The following is a 22,993-nucleotide window of genomic DNA, read 5'->3' as shown; positions in this document are numbered from 1 at the left end:
AGCCCCGCCCATCCACGATCAGCCCCGCCCATCCACGATCAGCCCCGCCCATCCACGATCAGCCCCGCCCATCCAGGATCATCCCCGCCCATCCACGCTTAGCCCCACCCATTAACGGTTAGCTCCACCCAGTCGCGCACAACCCCGCCCAGTCACCATTAGCCCCACCCAATCGCGCTCAGCCCCGCCCAGATACTGCAACATCCTCTTAAAATAATTGATGGAATGGTCTCTTTGGAGACTGGAGTATTAGTGCAGGCCCATATGTCATAACAATATTGTTTGTGTTTTTTGTTTGTTAAAATTGATTTAGCAATGGATTCTGCTTCAGAATATTATAGAGATGTAAAAAAAATAGGGTTCCATTTTTTCTTTTACGTCTAATAGGTAGTAATTCGAAGAAATCCAAGATGACCGCCATAAAATTTGGAAAATACACTTTTGTGCATATCTTTGTATCTAGATATCATATAAACATGAATAATATGTCCTTTTATATGTTTTCAGACCCAAGGAAGCCATTTCTGCCATTGTTTTTACAGAAAAATGCAAGGAAAATAAAATAGTGGACATATACCAGCCAAAGTGGGGTCGGCCGGCATGAAATCGGTTAATTAAGTTTCCACCATCTAGTTAAGGTCTGGTTTTGACTGTGTTGACGAAATGTGAATCTGAATAGTAGTATCTATCTTTGCAGGACCGACGACAGTTCAAGAGTGTCTAGAAAATTACACCTACCTTCAAGATGAGTGACTCACCACCCAGGAAGATTGAGAAGTCAGTAGATTTCGGACTTTGTTTTGTATGCCAAATGGCCATAGGGCAAACAGACTATACAACCTTTGTAACGAAACCAAAACTCTCCTCTGTCGAGAAACTGATGGCAGGTGCTGAGGAACAGTACACGTATGGTGAAACAAAGTTTGCATCATTGAATAGACGTTTGCAATATTCCTCTGCTGAAGAATTGCTCGCAAAAGGTCTCCGCTACCATAAAGCTTGTTACAAAGATGTTACCAATAAGATGCACATTGATCGAGCAAAGGCTAGGTTTGAGAAAGGAACAACATCAGGCAGTGCCGCAGAAATCCGACTGAAAAAGAGAGGACGACCAAGTTCTAGTGATCTAGGGGAAAGCACGTCAACATCCAGAAGGTGTTCCCGAGAACAGACATTTGACGCGCTCAGATGTGTCATATGCCAGGAAGACAGAGGAAGTGAACTACACAATGTGTCAACAAAGAACATGGGACTCCAGATCAGAAACATTGGCCAAGAAACAAGTAATGACAATCTGAAAGTGAGACTGAACAGTGTCATAAGTTCGCCTGACCCATTGCAAGCAATGGCTGAGGACATGAAATATCATTTACCATGTGTAGTTAAGGCCAAACGTGCTATAGTTAAGACGGAAAAACAAACAGAAACAACCAATGTTAACTTTGGTCAGGTGTTATCAGACCTTGAACTCATTGAAATTGTTGAAACTGCGTTGAATGATACTACTGAAAATGCTGTGCTGAATATGAATGAAATTCATGTAACCTATGTCAATTTACTTAAGGAGCACGACTTTCCGGTCTCAGACAACCATAGTTATAAGCCATACCTGAAACAATTGATCCTAGACAACATTGCCGATGTTCATTTCAGCCGGCCCTCAAACAAAACAAAGCCAGAGCAGATTCTTTCCACAAAGCTCAAAGACCACATGATATCAAGCACAATTACAGCAGACAGCATCAAAGACGATTTTAAAGTACTTTTGCGAGCTGCGAAAATATTGAGGAAAGACATCGCATCTTCCCCAGCATGGAAATTTAATGGAACCTTTGCTGATTACAAGCCACCCCCGATGCTCAACATCTTCTGCAAGCATGCAGTCATGGGAACAAGGAAAGTAGGAAATAGCAACAGGGAGGACTCCATTGGTGTGAGTGCATCATTGTTGGCGCAGCACTTTGTCGGTGCTTATAAATCTGACCGACAGGTATCGTACGAACCAAGAAGCGAGGATGGATCATTCAAACAACGATTTGAAACTCCATTGAGTGTGGGCTTAGCTCTCGACATACACAAAAACACACGATCCAAGGCGCTTGTAGAGAAACTTGCACATCTGGACCTCGCCATCTCCTACAAAAAGGTCATGGAGATTGAGACCAGCATTGCCAACTCCGTACTGAAGCAAATGGAGTCCACCGGAGGCATCTGTCTACCACCATGGTTGGTTCAGGACACGTTCGTCTGGTTTGCCATGGACAACATCGATTTTCTAGAGTCAACTCCTTGCGGGATGAATACCCTTCATGGTACAGCAATTGCGATCTACCAGCCTGTATCACCGGAGAAATCACCCATGATACCACCAATTGAACTTGACCGGTCATCAAAAGCTCAAACGATACATGATGCAGTTGGCTGTAAAACGTTGACCTGCAAGAAGCCAGCACCCGAGAAGAGAAAGAGCGACTGCAAGCTGCTCACATCAAAACCCGAGACAGACAAGAACAAGAAAACCGATATGACCTGGATGATTGGATGCCTGAACTTCGAGGAAGAAGGAGAAGTTGACGTCAAACTCACAGCTCCGGGGACGTGGGGAGCCTTCAATTCCTTGCTATCTTCGTCCAGTGAGAAGACCAATGTTGCTCTCGTTCCTCCGTTGATAAGGTCGCCTCCTACAGACTATGATACACTGTACACGGGTCTGATGAGAGCTCACAACATCACAACTCGTGTTATGGGGAGTGAGGCAATCACAGTCATGACTCTCGATTTGCAGCTATACGACCTGGCGATGAAGCTGTGGGTGGAACGCGAGGACATCAGGAAGCAATTCCTCTTCCGACCTGGTGAGCTACATGTTGTGTTTTGGGCCTTAGCTGCATTAGGAAAATACGTGGAAGGGGGTGGAATTGATCAGGCATGGGTCGAGGCTGGACTTTTCTCGCCAACCACAGTGAGCCAAATACTAAATGGGAGGCACTTGTATCGAGCTCTGGAGGCACACATGGTAACACTGATCACTTTGTACAACCTGTACTTCCAGAGATTCCTGGCAATGGAACCTGAAGAAAGGGCCTATCTGAACGAGTCATCTGTTCGTCTGGGAGAGGCATATCAGAGAGACATCAGCGGGAGCATGGAGCCAGAGAAGAATCTATGCGACATTCTCAAAAAAACATTGGCCATGATGGAGTCCAGAGATATGACCAAAAAACTGGAACAATTTGAGGTCAGCACAAACAAGATACAGCGCTTCATCCTGAACTACATGAAACAGTTTGAGACTATCCTTCTGTTCATTAGAAGTACAAGACAACGTGATCTGCTGCTGCATATGGAGAGCATCGAGTCTCTCACGAAGTACTTCTTCGCTCACGATCATCTAAACTATGCTCGGTTGCTCCCTCTCTACATTTCAACAATGCAGGAGACTGAAAAGCAGCACCCAGAACTGTGGAGGGAATTCATGAAAGGGAACTTCTGTGTGACAAAAGGATTGGCAGGCTTCACATCAATAGCCCCAGACCATGGCATTGAGCAAGAAAACCGTACACTGAAGGTGATTGGAGGAATCGTAGGGATAACTCAAAATGAGAAGGTGCTTGACAAGTTCTTCCTCATTGCACCTGAGCTGTCAAAGTCACTGCACGAGTTTGCGGAGGGATATGGTCTTGGTGAAAACCAGAGCAGAAAACAACACCACGAAATCACGGGGGGAAAGCTTTCCCGGGTGATGAGCCATGCCTCCAAGCTTTCTAGGGTGTTCCGTGAACATGGCGATCCATTTATGGAAGAGGAAGTAGACGAGGTCTACAACCTGCTCACCAAAGAAGTCATGAATGAAAAAGTGTCCAGCGACATCTTAGAGCGCGACGAGATCGGACAACAGATGTTCCAGCAATTTGCCACAGATCGTTTAGCTGAGGGAAAACTTTCTGTGTGGGACAAAATGACGAAAAGAAAACTTCGAACATTCAAGAGTTCGAATGCCACAACAGAAGTGAGATCGGGCGACAAGCTGATCAAAGTCAAAGAAGAGCGAGGATTGTTGCAGAGGTTCATCGTTATCTCACGGAGCCGACCAGAGCTCGACCTGAAAGAATGTATTGGCACCTATGAATTTGGCATCGTTCCACGTTCTTTATTTGCATCTGATGGATCCCTCTTGTTGGCATACGACAAGGCAAAAATCCTTCGTCAACTTGAGCATCTGGCTGAGCCTGAAGAGCAGGATGTACATGATCCACCAGGAGAACCTATTTCGACAGAAATCAATGAGCATCAAGACGCGGGAATTGCCGCTTTGAATGATGCAGCAGCACACGCTGGGGAAGAAACTAATGACCCATCAACTGACTATGAAATCTCAAGCCAAAATTTGCAGGAACCCTCTCAGATCAGCCAAAACCCAGACACAACCACAAGATCAGGAGTGATCAATGAAAACGAGACTACTTCTCGCCATAGAGTGATAATCATTGATGGCATGGCTCTTGTTAACGGGATCTCCAAAACAGAACAAATGATTACATGCAGTGACTTTGCTCAATCGTTCATTGAACGCCTCGAAAATATTGCCGTGCATTATGATGACGTGAGGTTGGTATTCGACCGATACATCGATAACTCACTGAAAGACAAAATGCGCCTAAAGAGGACAAAGGGGAAATCAACATACTATCACGTCAGGGATAGTACATTGATCCAGAAGATTTCACTCAAAGATTTCCTTTCCAATGTGAAGACCAAGGCAGAGCTTACAGAGTACTTGGCTGTGAAGTGTCTATCTTACAGCAAGGCTCATCCAAACAAGTTGAAGAAGTTCATGGTGACATCAGGAACTAAGACCACGGGCAACACTGAAGTTCCAGACAGTCTACTCACGCACAGCCAAGAAGAGGCCGATACACTCTTAATTCTGCATGCTCTCACAGTCGACAAAGATGCAGAAGTTATCATTGATTCGCCAGATACCGATATCTTCCTCCTACTGATTCAGAGATTTCACGATCTACCACCTGCTACGAGGTTTCTCACTGGGAAGGGAAAGTTGAGGAGGAGCATTGCAGTCCAACCTATTCATGGCATGCTAGGAGAGAAACGTGCGTCTGCAATACTTGGATTCCACGCATTCACGGGAAGTGACATGTCTGGAAGGTTCGCTGGCAGGAGCAAGGACTGGTGCTTTAAGGTCTTCATGACATGTGACAACAAGATATGGGAGGCTCTGGAGTCTTTGGGACAAACTGATCCGTCACCAGAAGTGTGTTCCCAGCTGGAACGCTTCGTCTGTCTGCTGTACAAGTCTAAAGTTCACACGAAAGTAAACGAGCTTCGCTGGTTCTTATTCTCCAACCGTGCTGCTGAGGGAGAGAGTCTTCCACCTACCACTGGTTCGCTAAAGTTACACGTTCAGCGAGCACATTATATCGCAATGATATGGAGAAAGGCAGCAGAAAGCCATCCGTCCCTTCCATCACCTGTCGAGTATGGTTGGCAGTTACTTTCGGATGATGGGGTTTATGCCCCAAGTCGATGCCTGAATCCTCCAACCCCAGAAGCAATAATGAATCTCGTGAACTGTGGGTGCAAGAAAGGGTGTATGGGAAGATGTAGCTGTCGCAATAACAATATTCCTTGTACTGAAGTTTGTGGGTGTGTGGGTTACAGTTGTAACAACAAAGCAAACATCAATGAACCGCGTGTGATAGATATGGATGAGGATGAATGAGGCATTCGTTTATGTGATCGTTTATGTTCATTCATCGTTTATGTTTAGGTGTGTGTGTATGTGTGTGCGTGTGTGTGTGTGTGTGTGTGTGTGCGTGTGCGTGTGTGTGTGTGTGTATTCAAAATAAATGTTATCAGTGAAGATTGTTTATTGAATCGATTCTAATTGGGAAATTATACGATCCGATTTCACGACGGCCGTCTCCATTTTGGCTGGTATATTGCCCACTATTTTAATTTCCTTGCATTTTTCTGTAAAAACAATGGCAGATATGGCTTCCTTGGGTCTGAAAACATATAAAAGGACATATTATTCATGTTTATATGATATCTAGATACAAAGATATGCACAAAAGTGTATTTTCCAAATTTTATGGCGGCCATCTTGGATTTCTTCGAATTACTACCTATTAGACGTAAAAGAAAAAATGGAACCCTATTTTTTTTACATCTCTATAATATTCTGAAGCAGAATCCATTGCTAAATCAATTTTAACAAACAAAAAACACGAAATTACTAATCGCCCTAGACTATATTGTAAAGTGACGTTTCGGGAGAAGTCTCGCTTCTTCTTCCTCAGATGAAGTAAGGAAGAAATGGTTTTCAGGACATTTCAATGTCCGTTATCATTTGAATTTGTGTTTGAAGAGGAGCTGAGGGGAAGGAACTAAAAACCGCATCACCATTTTGGATTCCGGTCCTTCCGGATTGCATTCGTCCGTTTCCGGGGTAGTAGTTAGCCGACAGTGGTGTATTCCGATATAAAATACCTGTAAATATAGGTATGTATATATTTGTAAATTTTAAAACATCTTTGAGGTTCATTATGAAAAAAAAAAAACGATTTCAGAGGTTTGAAAAGAACTTCCGGCATATTATGACGTCATCGGGCACAACTTCCCCCAGCATGGCAGCACAGGGTTCCTGTGAGGATGCTGAGGCTGGAGAGCAGAAGGGCGCTTCCTGTGACGAGAAGAGAAACAAGGGCCCGTTATGTATCCTCTTCCTCGGAATGGCTGGAGCTGGCAAAACCAGGCTGGTCCAGGTGAACTATTTCATTTGGCGGGAATGTAATTACCACATGCGCGCAAAGCGAAAAGTGGGGCTGTGGGGTTGAGCAATTAATTAATGAATCGCGTCTGTCCGTCCACAAACGCCTGTGTATGGTAGAGGAAATACTTAACTTCAATTTAAAATTACATTTTGAACACGAATACGTTTACAGTGGAATTAGATAGGTATTTCCTCTTCCTCTTCCTCTTCTTCCTCTTCTTCTTCCTCATCTTCTGCCTCTTCCCCTCTTCCTCTTCTTCTTCCTCATCTTCTGCCTCTTCCCCATCTTCCTCCTCTGCTTCTTCCTCTTCTGCTTCCTCTCTGCTTCCTCATCCTCTGCCTCTTCTTCCTCCTCTTCTTCTTCCTCTTCTTCGCCCTCTTCTGCTTCCTCTTCTTCTTCCGCCCCCGCTTCCTCTTCCTCTTCTCCGTATGGACCACAGGACTGCAGGTAGCGTCATTGGCTGAGGGTGTAGTTGTGCCACTGATACAGTGCCCCTATTACCAGTACCCTGGTACTCATTTCGCCGACCTCGGAAGGATGACAGGCTGATTCAACCCCACCTGGTGTTAATTCAACGGCTGACCGGTACTCGAACTCAGGACCTTAGGAGCCCAACCCAGCACCTTAACGATCTTGAGCACCGATTGCATTTTTCCTTGAGAATGTTTCGGATATTATCGTTTATGTATAATGGCTGTTGGAGTGATCGATAAGTGTTTTGACATCTATTTTGTTCTTCCACCTTCCCCCAACTCGACTTCTTTCTCAACAGCGAACAAATGCGTTCCTTCATACCAAACAGCGCCCTCCATATGTCGTTAACCTTGATCCTGCCGTTTCTGAAACTCCTTATCCCTGCAACATTGGTAATGTCATCAAGTGTTATGCTAAACATAAAATCTGTCACCTAAACTCTACCGTTATGTGTTTTGCCTTCCCTGTCCAATTAAATGAAGTTTGTATTTGTAGTTTATATGTATTCTTTATTCTTACCTCCACCACCTAAGGTCCTGCCACAAAACATAAACCTAAGGTGGATGGAGGTTATGTTTTCACCCCTGTCTGTTTGTGAACGAGATATCTCAAAAAGTTGTGGATGGATTCGGCCAAAATTTGGTAGAGATGTAGCATATGTGACGAGGACGAAATGATTAGATTTTGGTGAAGTTCCGGATTCGGATCCGGCTAATATAATTTTTTAAGTGATTCTTCATCATTGGGAGATAGGGCCAAAAACGATACATAGCAGGATATCTCAAAAAGTTGTGGACGGATTCAGACGAAACTTGGTGGACCGGTTGGGAGTGTTACAAGACCAAATCTATTAGATTTTGATGAAGATCTGAATATGGATTCGGATATGAGAATTATTTAGTTTTTAAGTGATTCTTCACCATTGATAGATCGGGTGAAAGCGATATATAACATGATATTTAAAAAAGTTATGGACGACTTATGAGTAAACCCTGGTGGATGAGTCGGTTAGGTGACGAGAACAAGCTGATTAGATTTTGGTTCAGGTCCGAATCCCGATCCAGGCTATCAGTGGGATACAAAACGTAAACTGTTCAGCCTGGTGGAGGTATGCACTCTACCGAGTGCCCTTCTAGTTTCATATGCAGCAAATGGCTGTTGTTTGCATAGTTTTCTGGGCGTGTGGCTGTGTCGCTGATGCAGTGCCCCGATGGGTTCGACCAGGTAGGTGTGGTCTTGGTGATTCTGGGGCCCTGGTCAAGGGGGAAGGAGGCTCCCCACATCCCTCCCCTCCCCTCCACACCACCTTTATTCCCACCCAAGCCACTCTGAACATGAATAAAGTGCCCAATATTCACAATGCATGTCCCTTCAATAATGCACCGCAGTTTGAGATTTGACTTTACTCTATTCTCCAACATTCACCAAAGCAATACAGAAAATGTTGACGTATTACTATAAAAAAGAAAATTAATATTATAATAGGAATTTAATGACAACATTAATTTGACATCTCAGTATTGTGCTCGAAAAACAACATACTCCAGCTATAATTTGAAAAAAATGAGGTTAGGATGGTAGAAACGTTTTTACCTGTTTTCCCTATAGCCTGGTGTTGGCTTAACGGTTAAGATGGCTGGCTTGAGATCTTAGGGTCCTGAGTTTGAGCCCCTGTCAGCCGTTGAATTAACACCAGGTGGCTTGACTCAGTCTGACATCCTTCCGAGGTCAGCAAAAATGAGTACTAACCGACTGGAAATAATAGTGGTAATAGAGGGCATTGCAGCAGCCTGCCCCAGAAAATGATGCAGCCAGCAGCCACAGGCTACAGACCACCACCAGTACTCCTGCAGGTCTAAGAAACTCTATGGTAAAAATTTGGGGCGACAATTGTAGAAACCAACCCGACAACAGCAATAAGCCCTCCCTTATGCTATAGGGGGAGGCTTAATTAGGATAATAACATGAACCCCTCCCCCCCCCTGGCCGCTCGCATAGGGAGTGGGTGTTGCTAGTTTCTTTAAAAAATGTCCAATCAAGATCTTGGAAATTGTTTGTACCTTTGAGGGTGAAAATGGCACAAGATCTACTACCCTGGCTGTAGTCCACACATTGACATTTTTATTTGTCTGTATTACAGAAAAGAATGCCAATTTGTACTACAGGGACTTCAGGATTTACGCTTACAATGCATTCCTAAAAAAAAAACTCAATGTAAAACAAAAAAAATTAAATAAAAAACCATTTTCTCGTTGCTATAATGTTATGGATTGAAGATGCATTCCTGAGTGGAAACTTCCGGTCCTAACCTAACTCTGACGTATGAAGTACAGACATTAAATATGTAACTACAGTTCCTGTAAATAAATACTAAAGATATAATTACGATGCATTCGCGAAGCGAAAACAGGGTTAAGCGATCGGTTGCGTCCCTACGTACGTTTTTCATATGTATGGCGTACGTGCGTGTCTGCATTTTAAAATTTTAATTTTTCGGCAAGCGTTGGTCCGATTGACACAATATCTTCACCATAGGAACGGCTCCACCTGTAAAAAAAAATTATTCACAATTATGATGCCACAGGTCACGTGGTGCAGGCGTCATCTTGGAAAAAAAAAAACCCCAAAAAGGTTGCACCTCTCTGTCCTAAACCGCTCCATGGAAAAAAAAAAAAAATGAAACGTGGGTCAATGTAAAGAACTCTGCTTGGGGAATACGTTTTGCTAACGATGCCATTATTGGTGCCTTAATTATGACGTCATAATTCAATAAGTACAACACTAATCCGATGAGTTTGAAATTTATTGAGCGTGATATACACAACAATTATATTAGAGAATGTAAATTTATGATGTCATCGGTCACATGGTCTGTCATCCATATTGGATCAAAGAAAAAAAAAACACTAAAAAAAGAATAGTTGGCTCGCACCAAGTTGACTGTGTTGGGTAAGTATGATATGAATACCATCTAGTTACTAAATAAATCAATAAATAATGTAAATTAATAAATTATGGACGGGTTTAAGTAAATGCGTATGGTATTCATCAAAATCTGTGTCACGCAGGAAGCAGGGGTGGAGCAGTTACCGAGACGATGAGGGTGGTGATGTTTCCTTGCTTGTTGACGGCTTGTTGCTTGTCGATGGAGTTTCTGTGCTTGTGATTGGGGTTTCGTCTAAATTAAGTATTTGCCTCATTGAGTGGTGATCTTCCTCAATGATTTTCTTCATTTCATCCGGGGTTTAATCTGCTGTGGTAGGGTCTGCACTTGCTGCCTCTCCAGTCACTCGAATATGGTGCAGATTAGCACACTTCTTGTCAAACCATCCATGGCTTGCCTTAAAATTTTCACGAACACTAGCACTTCCCCAGTGTTTTAAATCTTCCAAAAGTGACTTTGCTTTCTCCTGGATTATTATCAAACTCAGGGGAACATTCCTCTCACTCTGGTGCTGAGGAGCTTTTCCATGTTTTCCATGACGACACTGTCTCTACCTTTCATAATTCTTACTGCACTACCCAGGCTCGACCTTTCAGCACTCAACTTTATTTTGGGGTCTTTAATACGAATTGTCTTCAAAGTTAAGGGAGGAAGGCTGAGCATGTGAGCAATGTCCACCAAATGCTCACCACACTCAAATTGCTTCACCACATCCATCTTAATGTCCGAACTAATAGCTTTCGGGCCTTCTTCGTGGGCGTCTCAGCTGGAGAACTCGAGGGTTGTTTACCACTCATGATAAAGGGGGTTGTGAGAGTTTGGCACAAAAATACTATTGATGAAGGTCACACAAATACCTCCACTTCTGTTGCATGCAGGCACGAAATTTAAACTTTTCTTTTTTAAAAGCGTTAGCTCAAAAATTACGAGGCGGAAATATAAAATTGTTCAGTACTTTGTCTAAGGCATTAACTCACAAGAACGAAAATGGAATGAGTGTAAGTCGATGACTAAGTGTTTTTGCTATTCCATAATTGTACCAATAGTGGGCAGAGGTTATGTTTTCACCTCTGTTTGTGTTTGTGGAGAGGATATCTCAAAAAGGTTGTGGTCAGATTTCGACTAAATTGGGGGAGAGGTTGGGTATGTGACAAGGATGAAGTTATTAGATTTTGGTGAAGATCTGGATCCAGATACTAGAATCTTAAGTGATTCTTCACCATTGAGAGATAGAGCCAAAAACGATATATAGAACAATATCTCAAAAAAGAATTTGGACGAAACTTGGTGGACAGATTGGGTGTGTGACAAGGAATAATTGCTTCAATTTTGAAGATTTGAATCCAGATCTGGATCAGAGAATTGTTTAAGTGATTCTTCACCATTGCGAGATAGGGATAAAAACAATATCTCAAAAAGGGATTGGATTCGGGCGAAGCTTGCTGGATAGGTTGAGTGTGACGAAGACAAATCTTTTTGATTTTGGGGAAGATTCGAAACCGGGTCCGGATACGAGATTTATTTAATTCTTCAAGTGATTCTTCACCTTCGAGTGATGGGGCCAAAACGATATATAACATGATATTTCAAAAAGTTGTGGATGGATTTTGACAAAACTCGGTGGACGAGTTGGTTATGCAACAAGAACAGGTTGATTCGATTTTGGTTCAGGTTCGAATCCAGATCCGGCCTATCAGTGGATATAAAACGTAAAAAGCTGAGTCTGATGGAGGTGTGCACTCTACTGAGTGCTGTTCTAGTTGCTGCTTTTTTCTCCCTTTTTTGAACCAATTTACAATATGCATTTGGTTAAGTTGGCGTTTTGGTTTAACAGTTTGTAATGCAATCTTCTGTGCATAGTTTGCCACTGAGAATTGCAAAACTGCAATACCACCAGAATATAGTACAATATAACAGTCTATATATGTGGATGGTAATTTTTATCTATATATATATATCTATATATATATATCTATATATACATATATATATATATATATATATATATATATATATATATATATATATATATATATATATATATATATATATATATATATATATATATATATATATATATTGTTGTGGATATGAGAATGGTTTGTTTTTTTTATTGTTGTAAAAGGTTGTTGAAAATATCGCCCCTCCTCCCTCCGTTTGTGGTTGTATAAAGGTCAAAAGGGCGTTCCCATAGTTAGTTCCATAAAGCATACATGGAGGACACCATAATACCCCTGTTCAGTAGTTTATTTCCATATTATGTGTATTAGGGTAAGGCCTTGTCTTCCATTAAGATGACACTCCATTGCACCAAGTGAAACAAGATAGATTCCCTTCATTCCCCATTCCCACTCCCAAAACTTCCATTGCCAAGCCTCAATTGCCAGCTACATCCCCTCCAAGCCTCCATTGCCAACTGCACTGGGCAGTTTGCCAGGTTTGCTACAGCTGTGGGTTGCTGATTTCGCCCCAAAACCACCATTGAACATGTGCTCAGCTCGGGGAAGAAGGGCGTGCCCGCCCATCGTCATCAAGGGCGGAGCCAGAGGGCCGTGCCGACCAATCAGGGCCGAGGCGAGCTGACCGATGGGCGTGTCCTGAAGGCCGGCGGCTTGATCGCCTGAGGCGCTATAAAAGCGCGCGCGCAAGAAGCAAGGACGTTGTTGAGTTGTGTGGTTGGACTGAGTACGAGACAAGTCAGATGAGTCCTGGAGAAAGCACGCGACGTACATACAGAGCAGCAGCAGCCACAGCAGCAACAGCGGCAGCTTCAGCAGCAGCAGCAGCAGCAGCCACAGCAGCAACAACAGCAGCTTGGGGCCTTGACAGCAGTTTTGAGCAGGGCCGCGAAGGAACGGCGGCTGCTAAAAGCACCGATCGTGCTGCAGTACCCGTTGGACCTTCCTCTCCCTCCGGCCATCCACCTCCTGCCTTTCCATCCTTTTGTGTACGTGAGTTTGTTCTGTGTGTCTTGTCCCTGGGTTAATTAAGACTGTAGGTAAGCTAGCGTTGCACTGTGTCTCTGAATTCTTCTGTAAATTATTTTCTTATCTTTCCTTCTTCCTTAGTTTCTTTCAATCCTGTACATAGTAATAAATTATATTGGTATTCCTTACCCTTTGTCTTCCTTCTTCTTCACATCCTTCGCTTTAGTCTTTTCCCCATTGAATATCTGTGGCGCGATCCGGCCAACGTTCAGGAATCGGGTTAGTCGGGGTAACTGTTCGGCCGCGGTGCCATCCGCTCGGCAAACCAACATCTTATCCGCGGTCCGTAACAATATATATATATATATATATATATATATATATATATATATTGTTGCAGACGCGGTTTTAGATGTTATTTTACCGAGCGGTTGGTATTACCGTGTCCGAACAGTTACTCCTCGATTAGAACCCGATTCCACCCGACGTTGACCAGATCGCACCGCAGATATTCAATCGGGAAACCTCTAAAGCGACCGAAAGAGAATGAAAAGAGAAGAAGACAGAGTACGGAGGAAGAACAGATTTATTATACACACACAAGCAATGGATGGAAGAAGCAGTCACACAGCGAATCGTTAACTTACACTATTCATTTTACTTAACCCCAAGACAACGAGTAGGACAGACGACGTTCACACTTACACGGGGGATATTGCAGGCAGGTAGGGCTTGAGGTGGATTGCTGGAGAGGGAGGAGGGTCGGAGGCAGCAGCTCTCAATTCCTCGCGGTTTTTGGCGGGAAAACCCTTCGTCGCGTATCCGCTGCCGATGCTTTAGACGTCACGCGCTGGCTCGGGCACACCTGCTCCTCTCCTTCTGGTGGAGCCGTCTCCCTCCTTTCAGCGCGTCTCTCCAAAGCTGGTTTCCTTTCCGAGTACCTCTCCTCTTTGGCTTGGAGCGTTTCGCATCTCACCGCTCCTCTTGGTGCCGCCTCTTCGCTCATCTCCCAGGTCATCTGGTGAAGCAGTCCCTTACAGTCGCTTTTATTACTCGCAGCGGAATCAAGCAGCCGGCTGCGAGGGCACGCCTACCGGGTCGCTAACCGCGGTGCTGGTTGGCCAAGTGGACTTGGCTCACTCCTCCCCTCTATGACGAGGTGGAGACACGCCTTTCTTCTCCGAGATTAGCACATGGGCAATGGCGGCTTGCGGGATTGAACACCACTCGCACCCCTTTTGAAAGGAACTTTGGAGAGCGGAGATGTTTGGGGAAAATGCAAGGGCCTACGCTTATTTTGTTTGATACAATGCAAAGGCCTACGCTTATTTTGTTTGATACAATGCAAAGTCAATCTAGTGGGAAACACATATTTAGCCTACATAGAATAAGGAAATACACTATTTAAAAAGATATATCGTGACCTGCGTGTAAGTGTCATGGAATTAACTAGGAGGACGGCTGCGACCATTATTTACATTACCACTTACACATAACAAAACCATACTTTTTTACATTCGTTACACTTCCTCCAAAATTGTTACACTCCTCAAAAACCGTTACACTTCTCAAATTCCTTACCCACTTCTCAAAACCGTTACAACATATATATATATATATATATGGATATATTTTGTATACTTTTAGTATACTACATATTCGAGGCTCGTGGAAGAGCTAGTTGCTAGTACATTGAATGGATCAGGACACAACAGGACAAAAGGAACAGTAGAGATAGGAGGAGAAACACCAACAGTGGAGTTGAAGGCCGAGATAGAGGCAGACTTGGACAAACAATGGGTGTGGGTAGGAATGGAGGGCAGGAGAGGATGCATGGGGTGGACAAGATGGATACAGAAGGAAACTCATGAGGGATTGGGAAGGGGTTGGGAGGATGTTAACGAGGGTAGAGAACATCATGGTTTTGCATTGTAGATGATCTGAGATGGTGGTGATCAGCTGTCTTGAAGACCTGGAGCAAAGATATAATTAGCACGAACTTCTGTTTTCCTAATTAATTTGTTTTTGCATTTCGGTTTTTAAAAGTGTGGAATTAAATTCCGTTTTACACAAACCAAAATTGGTGCGTGCATTGCTATTCTTGCTATTGATTGCATGTGATAGTGTTGAAGTGGTCAAGGAGTGCCTATGGAGGCATCATTTGTTGTGGTCGCTGCCTTTGTGTATGTACTATTTAAATGGTGAACTCCCACCAAAGATATATTTGACTATGACATTCATTATGTCCCAAATAAATTCTGGCTGTACCAGTTTATGATTGTAATGGATTTCGTTGTGCTGGTGCTGTGTTGCAGATATTCGAGATACTGTCAACTACAAGGAAGTTATGCATCAGTATCCTTTATATGTTTCTGGGAGATATTGGAGTAAAACAGCCTTGCTAGTCCAGGAAATTAGAAGATTTATAGTATGTTTTTCTTAAAATTTGATGCATTTCCTGTTATTTTATTGGGGGAAATCCCAGGGGCATAGAAAATGCCCCTTTGTATGATATGTGCCATGTTGCAAAGTATAGAAAAGGAGGGACATTCATAGCTTGTAGAAAATGCCAAACAATAGAAAAGAAGAGACATTCAAAAATATCTCGTGTGCATGCTGGACTACCCTTGTGTTCTTAGGAGGAACCAAGTAATGCTCTATAAAAGTACATATAAAGGGGCGCCCTGTATCTGGCAAATAAAATACATTTACTTCTTCATGCAGCTGTATGAATCAAATTGGCGCCCCTTGTTTACTACCATTGATGCAGCGTCTTTTACACCACCTTACTCAACAAGTTTCATAGATTCTTCATGCCTGTTGTTTGTGTCCTTTATAATGCCCTTAAAACAGTAAGTTTCTTGTTTGGAATGACTTTCAATTGTTTGACTGCCAGACAGACTACAAAAATTGTCTCACTCATCTACGCACATGCTCAATCGGGCCAAATTAAGAGCCAAAGTACTGCGAAACTACTGGTTCATTTTCCGATTCATGTTCCAATTCGTGTTCAAAATATTAGTGAGATACCCGTGCTACGCACGGGTGGCAGGCCAGAAGCAAACAGGCAATGCAGATACGGCGAATGCTAAAGCACGAAACCAATAAATTCCATATTCCTGTAGCACCCTCAGCCGCACGTCAGACATGGACAGCAAGTTCATGAAGGACTTCCATGAAAAACGTACTCGTTCGCAAACGGGTACGTTCACGTATAAAAACATCGATCGTGGGTCCGTGGCGAATCTGCATATGGTGATCCGCGAAGTTCACGTTTAGAAAGTAGAAACCATCACGGCATGTCATCATTCGATATCTCTTTTTTTTCATTCCAAACAACATAACTCCAATCACAAATTAATCACAAAATAAACTTTTAACATCATTGTTAAATTTTAACAACATTTCCTTCATTGTAAAAACTACCAAGTCAACAGTTAAAAGGATTTTGAGCCGATAGGTGTTACGGCCTTGGCAGGATCGATGGAGACAGCGATCTGTTAGCGTATGCACCGCCCAAATAGCTATGTGGAATTCTCTCATGTAGAGATTAAACTCACGTCGTTTGAACTTTGGCCGAGGTCATTATTTACTTTTAATGATGTTTATATACGAATCAAAAAGAAGATAATTGGTTTTGGGTCGTCCTTTCCGCATATCTCGTGGGATTGTGAGTTGGAGAGACGACTGTGATGGCGGGGAGGAGGTTGGCATTCTCTCAAGCAGGGATTCAACCCATGTCCTTATAAAAGGTCTTTGTCCGATGTCACCGAGTCTGATCGGTGCAGCTCTGCAGCGATTGGTGCAGCCGTTTTTGCGGCACCCGGGAAAATAACGTTATGTGGGAGTCCAAAGCTGAAAATGCTGGAGGCCAAAGCTGAAATTGGAAAAACAATATACCCTATTTTACTCCAGGAGATCCCAGGATTACCCACCCAAAATATCATTGCGATCGGTTCAGCTGTTTTTGCGGTACCTTCGAACGGATGGATGGACAGACAGACAGACAGACGGACGGATGGACATTTGGTGAAAAATATAACGTTTAATTTATATTGAATTTAAATAGCTCCTCGATCATACACTGATGTTTGTAGACAGACAGAGACAAAGTGAACCAATGGCTTAGCACCGCTTTTCGCTTCAGGTGTAATTGTTGAATTGTGTTCCTTTGTTCTCTGTTGTAACTTGCACAATTTGTAATTTACTGTGTACACAGAGCCATGCACTTATTTTCAAAGTCTCGACTGGTCAAGTTGCTTGTGAACCATTTATAATCTCTGAGAAAAATGTTTTCGGTGAAAGTCACGATTTTTGATTTGTAAACGTGACCTTCATTCAGAAATGAAAATAGATGTGTGGAAAATCAAATGACAAGATAATTTTGTAGTGTTTACAAAAACAGTGTGTCCTTCACAATGACAGTTATGGCCTTGGTCCCAATGGAGCCATAGTAACGTCACTCAACCTTCTCGCCACAAGGTTTCCTCAGGTACATGCGAAGAGAAAGATTACATGTTATACAGTTTATCATACATGTTATGGTGTGTGTGTACACCTGTTTAACTGTCATGAATAAATAGTATAAAAATACATTTTACATTGGTGACTAATGATTCCTTACAGCTGTTTTGTTGCAGGTTATTCAGTTGATTGAAAAACGAAAAGAACAAATAGAGTGAGGATACATTCTTTTGCTTTATTACACTCTTTGAAACATCACCTACATTCTCGCCTTACACCACAACATTACCTGAAGTTTCATTCTTGCTGGACCCATTTTATTTGTGCTCTACTGTTGCGAAGAATTAGCCTGAATTGCTTTTTGTAGGTGCGGATCTCGATAGTTTTGTTTTTGGATACTCTTTGTATCCTACTGATAGACCGGATCTGCATCCGGACCTGAACCAAAATCGAATCGGCTTGTTCTTATGACCTACCCAACTCGCCCAACTAGTTCCCGTCCACAACTTTTTGATATGTCGTTTTTGACTCCATCTCTCAATGGTGAAGAATCACTTTAAAGATTCTCGTATCCAGATCTTCACAAAAGTCGAATGAATTTGCCCTTGTAACACACCCAACCTGTCCACCAAGTTTCGTCCGAATCCTACCAAAACCTTGAGATATCCTGCTCACAGACAAATAGACAGACAAGGGTGAAAACATAACATCCGTCCGCCTTCGGACGCAGAGGTAATTATAAATGTATACTATGATGTCACATGATGTGGATGTGATGTATCCTGTGATGATGAAATGCAACACAAAAATACAACAGATTATTGTGAACCATAACTTCACATGGAGCTGCAGACCAATATCCTTCACAAGTGCAAGTATGATTAGCTAAACTCATCGATACACCTGTGACAACCTCATTGAACACATCCGAATTTCAAATAACCTAATTGAACCCATCTTCTGGAATCCTCTAGAGCACAAGTCACTGGCAGGGATTCTTCTGTGAGGAATGGATCATGCCTGGATCTGACTGGGAATCTGTAGTCTTGATGAGAAAGTTACATGAAGATCATCACCATTGTGTGAAGGATTTTTTGCACAGTGAAGATGACTGACTGGACATGAGATGACTGGAGATTAGAGTTGGGGTGACTGACTGGAGATGAGAGTTGGGATGATTGACTGGAGATGAGAGTTGGGATGATTGACTGGAGATGAGAGTTGGGATGATTGACTGGAGATGAGAGTTGGGATGATTGACTGGAGATGAGAGTTGGGATGACTGACTGGAGATGAGAGTTGGGATGACTGACTGGAGATGAGAGTTGGGATGACTGACTGGAGATGAGAGTTGGAATGACTGACTGGAGATGAGATGACTGGTGATGAGAGTTGGGATGACTGACTGGAGATGAGAGTTGGGATAACTAACTGGAGATGAGAGTTGGGATGACTGACTGGAGATGAGGGTTGGGTTGACTGACTGGAGATGAGGGTTGGGATGACTGACTGGATGTTGAATTCTATGTCTGCATCTCTTTAAATCCATATTTGTACGTCTGTCAATGTATGTCTTTGAAAGGCAGAAAGGCATCTTTTGAAAGGCAGAGCATGAAAGTTATAAGGCAGCCAAGAAGGCTGCAAAGAAAGAGAGGTAGCAAAGGCGCAGGAGGCATGTTGGAAAATGTTCGGAGAACACTTGGATTCGGAAGAGGGTCAGAGAGCGGTATTCAGGATTGCAAAGCAGATAGCGAAAGAGAGGTGTGATGTGATGGGGGTGAGTTGCTTAAAGGATGAAGTGGGACAAATAGTTGTGGACCCAGATGGAATTAAAGGAAGATGGAAGAGATATATGGAAATGCTGTTGAATGCAGAGAATGAATGGGACGGCAACATCGAGAGTAACCCAGTTTTAGGACCGGCAGAGACGATAACTGAGAAGGAAGTTGAGGAAGCGATAAAAGCAATGAAGAGTAGAAAAGCAGGAGGGCCGACGGGAGTTGTGGGAGATATGTTGGAGGCAGTGGGAAGTTGGGGTGTGAAGAGAATGACAGAGATCTGTAATCTGGTGGTGAAAGAAGGCCGCATTCCAGTGGATTGGGAACTGAGTACTCTCGTCCCTCTATACAAGGGCAAAGGTGACACTCTGGACTGTGGCTCATATCGAGCGATAAAGTTATTGGAGCATTGAATGAAGGTATTGGAAAGGGTGTTGAGAAGAGGATAAGGAAGAAAGTGAAGATCGACGAAATGCAGTTTGGGTTTCTGCCAGGAAGAGGAACAACAGACGCGCTCTTTGTTGTGAGGCAGTTGCAGGAGAAGTACATGGAGAAGAGGAAGAAGTTGTTTCTTGGGTTTGTTGATCTGGAGAAAGCATTCGATAGGGTTCCACGCTAAGTAGTGACATGGGCATTGAGGAAGTTAGGAGTGGAGGAATGGTTGATCAGAGTAGTGATGGCAATGTACAAAAGAGCGCGCACAGCTGTAAGGACGAAGGACGGGAACAGTGGTGAGTTTGAGGTGAAGGTGGGAGTGCATCAGGAGTGGAGGAATGTTTTTTTTTTTTTTTTTTTTTTGTATACAAGATCGAGGCTCGTGAAAGAGCTAACAATAATCACAAAAAAGACAAACCGACACACAAAACACAAAAAAACAAGGGGAGCGGCAGACAAGATGGGGAGAGAGGGGGAAGGACACAAACACAACATTTGAGAGCAGGGACATCGGGAGGACTTGGGGGGAAGTGGGAGAGGAATAAAACATATGAACGCTGCAAGGACTCTGGGGTGAATTACCGGGGGTAGAAAAGATCAAGGTTTTCGATGGGGGAAGATAAGAGATGGTGGTGAACAGCTGTTTTAAAGACCTGGAGGGAGGAGTGGGATTGAATGGAGTGGGGGAGTTTGTTCCAGAGGCGGGAGAAAAGGGGAATGAAAGAGTGAAGGTGAGCAGAGAGCCTAGACTTTGGCAGTTTAACCATAAGAGGGTTGCAGGCAGATCTTGTGCGACCTGAAGGAATATTTGGGGGACAGAGCACAGAGAGAGCTGGGGGAGCAAGGCCAGAGAGGAGTCGGTAGAAGACAGAAAGACCACCAACCTGCCTGCGGTGAGTGAGTGAAAGGCCCTCGGAGTTGACTACATCGCAGGAGATTCCAATGATTCTGAAAGCTTTGGCCTCAACAGCGTGAAGCCGAGCAAGGTGTGAGGCAGGAGCACCAGCCCAGAGGGGGGAACAGTATTCCATTGAGCTGCGGATGAAAGCCTTGTATGTGGTGAGGAGCTCAGGTGTGCCAAGGAAGGACTTCGCACGACGGAGGATGCCCAGTCGGCGACTGGCTTTGGAGGCCAGCTTGGAAATGTGGTTTTCCCAAGAAAGATCATGGCAGATAGTGAGACCCAAAAGCTTGAGCGACAGAACTTCTTGGAGAGGATTGTTGAGAAAGTAGATGGGAGGGTTGTCCAGTCGGTCCTTTCGGAGAGACATTGTAAGAGTGTGAGATTTGTCAGGATTGAAAGACATGTTCCACTTGTTTGACCAGTCTGTGATTTTGTCCAGGTCTGCAGAGAGTGAGGAGGCTGCAGACTGCCGATCTGAGGGATGAGGAATGGAGCGGCAGATAGTGGAGTCATCAGCAAAGAGATAGAGAGGATTTTCCAGAGAGTCGGAGAGGTCATTGATGAAGACCAGAAATAGCACAGGGCCCAGAACACTGCCTTGGGGAACTCCAGCCAGAACAGGAAGGGAAGATGAGAGAAATCCATTCAGGGCCACACGTTGCCTACGACCAGAGAGGAAATCCGCAAGCCATGAGTGGAGATTTCCCTGAATACCATAGGAGGTGAGTTTGGTGAGCAGAGCTGGGTGCCAGACTGTATCGAAGGCACGTGATATGTCAAGTGAGACAGCTCTGATTTCCTGTTTGGCATTGAGGACCTCCATCCATTGTTGAGACAGCAGAAGCAACATGTCCAGAGTAGAATGACCTGGTCTGAATCCAAATTGATGATCAGAGATCAAGCCATTGAAGAAGAGGAAGGATTTGATATCTGAAGCAATGATGGATTCCATGACTTTGCTGATAATTGGGAGCAGGCTGATTGGTCTGTAGTTGCAAGGATCTGTTTTTGCACCTTTTTTGTGTAAAGCGGTAATGTTTGCTGATTTCCAAGATGCTGGCAGATGACCTTGAGCAAAAGAGAGGGTGAAAAGAACAGAGAGAGGGTGAGATAGAGCGGCAGAGCAGGATTTTAGGACCCGAGGGCTGATGCCATCTGGGCCAGTTGCAGAATCAGAGTCGAGGTTTGATAAAAACTTCTCCACCTTGTCAGGAGAGAAGTACACAGAGTCCAGGAGCAGTTGGGTTCGACTGGGAAAGGTGGGAACAGAGAGAGATGGGTTTGGGACACAAGATTTTGAGGCAAACACAGAGTTGAGGCATTCGGCTTTGTCACGTGCGGTGTCAACTGTGTTGCCATTTGAGGTAAGGGAGGGGATGGAGGGGGAACAAACACCAGAAACGGATTTGACCAGACGCCACCAGGATTTGGAGGAAGGAGACAGGTTTGAGAGTTCAAACTTGAGTGTGGAGAGATAGTGAGTGCTTCCTGGCACTCCTGAGGGTAGAAACACACTTGTTTCGAGCTTGGTGGAAGGAACTGAGATTGCCTTCAGTTGGATTTGCCTTCCAAGAGGCAAAGGCAAGTTGTTTCAGGGCAACTGCCTCACCACAAGATTCAGTGTACCATGGACGGGAGGAAGGGTAAGACAACTGAAGACGAGATGGGATAAATCTGTGCATGAGAGAGAGAGCAGTTTGCTTTGGAAGAATTCCCAGGAAGAATTGATGTCAGAGGCATTAGAGATGGGAGACCAGTCCAGTTGATTGATGGCTGCTTGCAGACCGTGTCAGTCGGCCTGAGTGAAATGCCAGACTCGTCGGCGCTGAGGAGGCTCTCTGAGAATGGCCAGTGAGATGTCCACTTTAACAAGCACATGATCAGAAGAACCGATTGGAGCAGAAGAAGAGCAGCAGACATTTGCAGGGAAGTTAGTCATAACCAAGTCCAGAAGAGAAGATACTCCATTGACTGAGATCCGGGTTGGGAAATTGACAGATTGTGTCAGTCCCAATGAGTCGCAGAAGTCCTTTGCTGAGGTGCCATGGCTGGTGAGAGATGAACCCACACCCAGCCAGCTGGCATGATGACAGTTGAAGTCACCACATATGAGGAAGAGAGAGTTTGGATGAGTTGATAGAAGTTGGTCCATGTTGTCCGACAGAGAAATGTAAATGGAGTCATCACTGTTTGGAGGACGGTACAGAACACATATGAACAAAAGGTGGGAGCGGAGAGGAAGCCGTAGCCAGAGGTACTCCTGTGGGTGGGGT

The 22,993-nt window shown here is 43.9% G+C and overlaps 1 protein-coding gene across 1 annotated transcript in view; it reads left to right on the top strand.

Annotated features, from left to right (window-relative positions):
• The first annotated feature begins 6,595 nt into the window (after nt 1-6,595).
• The window catches only part of GPN1 (GPN-loop GTPase 1), a 36,526-nt gene continuing 20,128 nt past the window's right edge, over nt 6,596-22,993 (top strand). Inside the window, exons 1-5 of the mRNA XM_068097895.2 lie at nt 6,596-6,785; nt 7,567-7,660; nt 15,455-15,494; nt 17,565-17,631; nt 17,780-17,817. Coding sequence (XP_067953996.2) covers nt 6,618-6,785; nt 7,567-7,660; nt 15,455-15,494; nt 17,565-17,631; nt 17,780-17,817 — 407 coding nt within the window. The 5' untranslated portion in view covers nt 6,596-6,617. The remainder of the gene's footprint in view (nt 6,786-7,566; nt 7,661-15,454; nt 15,495-17,564; nt 17,632-17,779; nt 17,818-22,993) is intronic.

Source organism: Myxine glutinosa, chromosome 1 (assembly GCF_964187855.1).
Source record: "Myxine glutinosa chromosome 1, kmMyxGlut1.1, whole genome shotgun sequence".
NCBI classification, from domain to species: Eukaryota; Metazoa; Chordata; class Myxini; order Myxiniformes; family Myxinidae; genus Myxine; species Myxine glutinosa.
The sequence above is the reverse complement of the archived record's forward strand: the minus strand, read 5'-3'. Positions and strand labels throughout refer to the sequence as shown.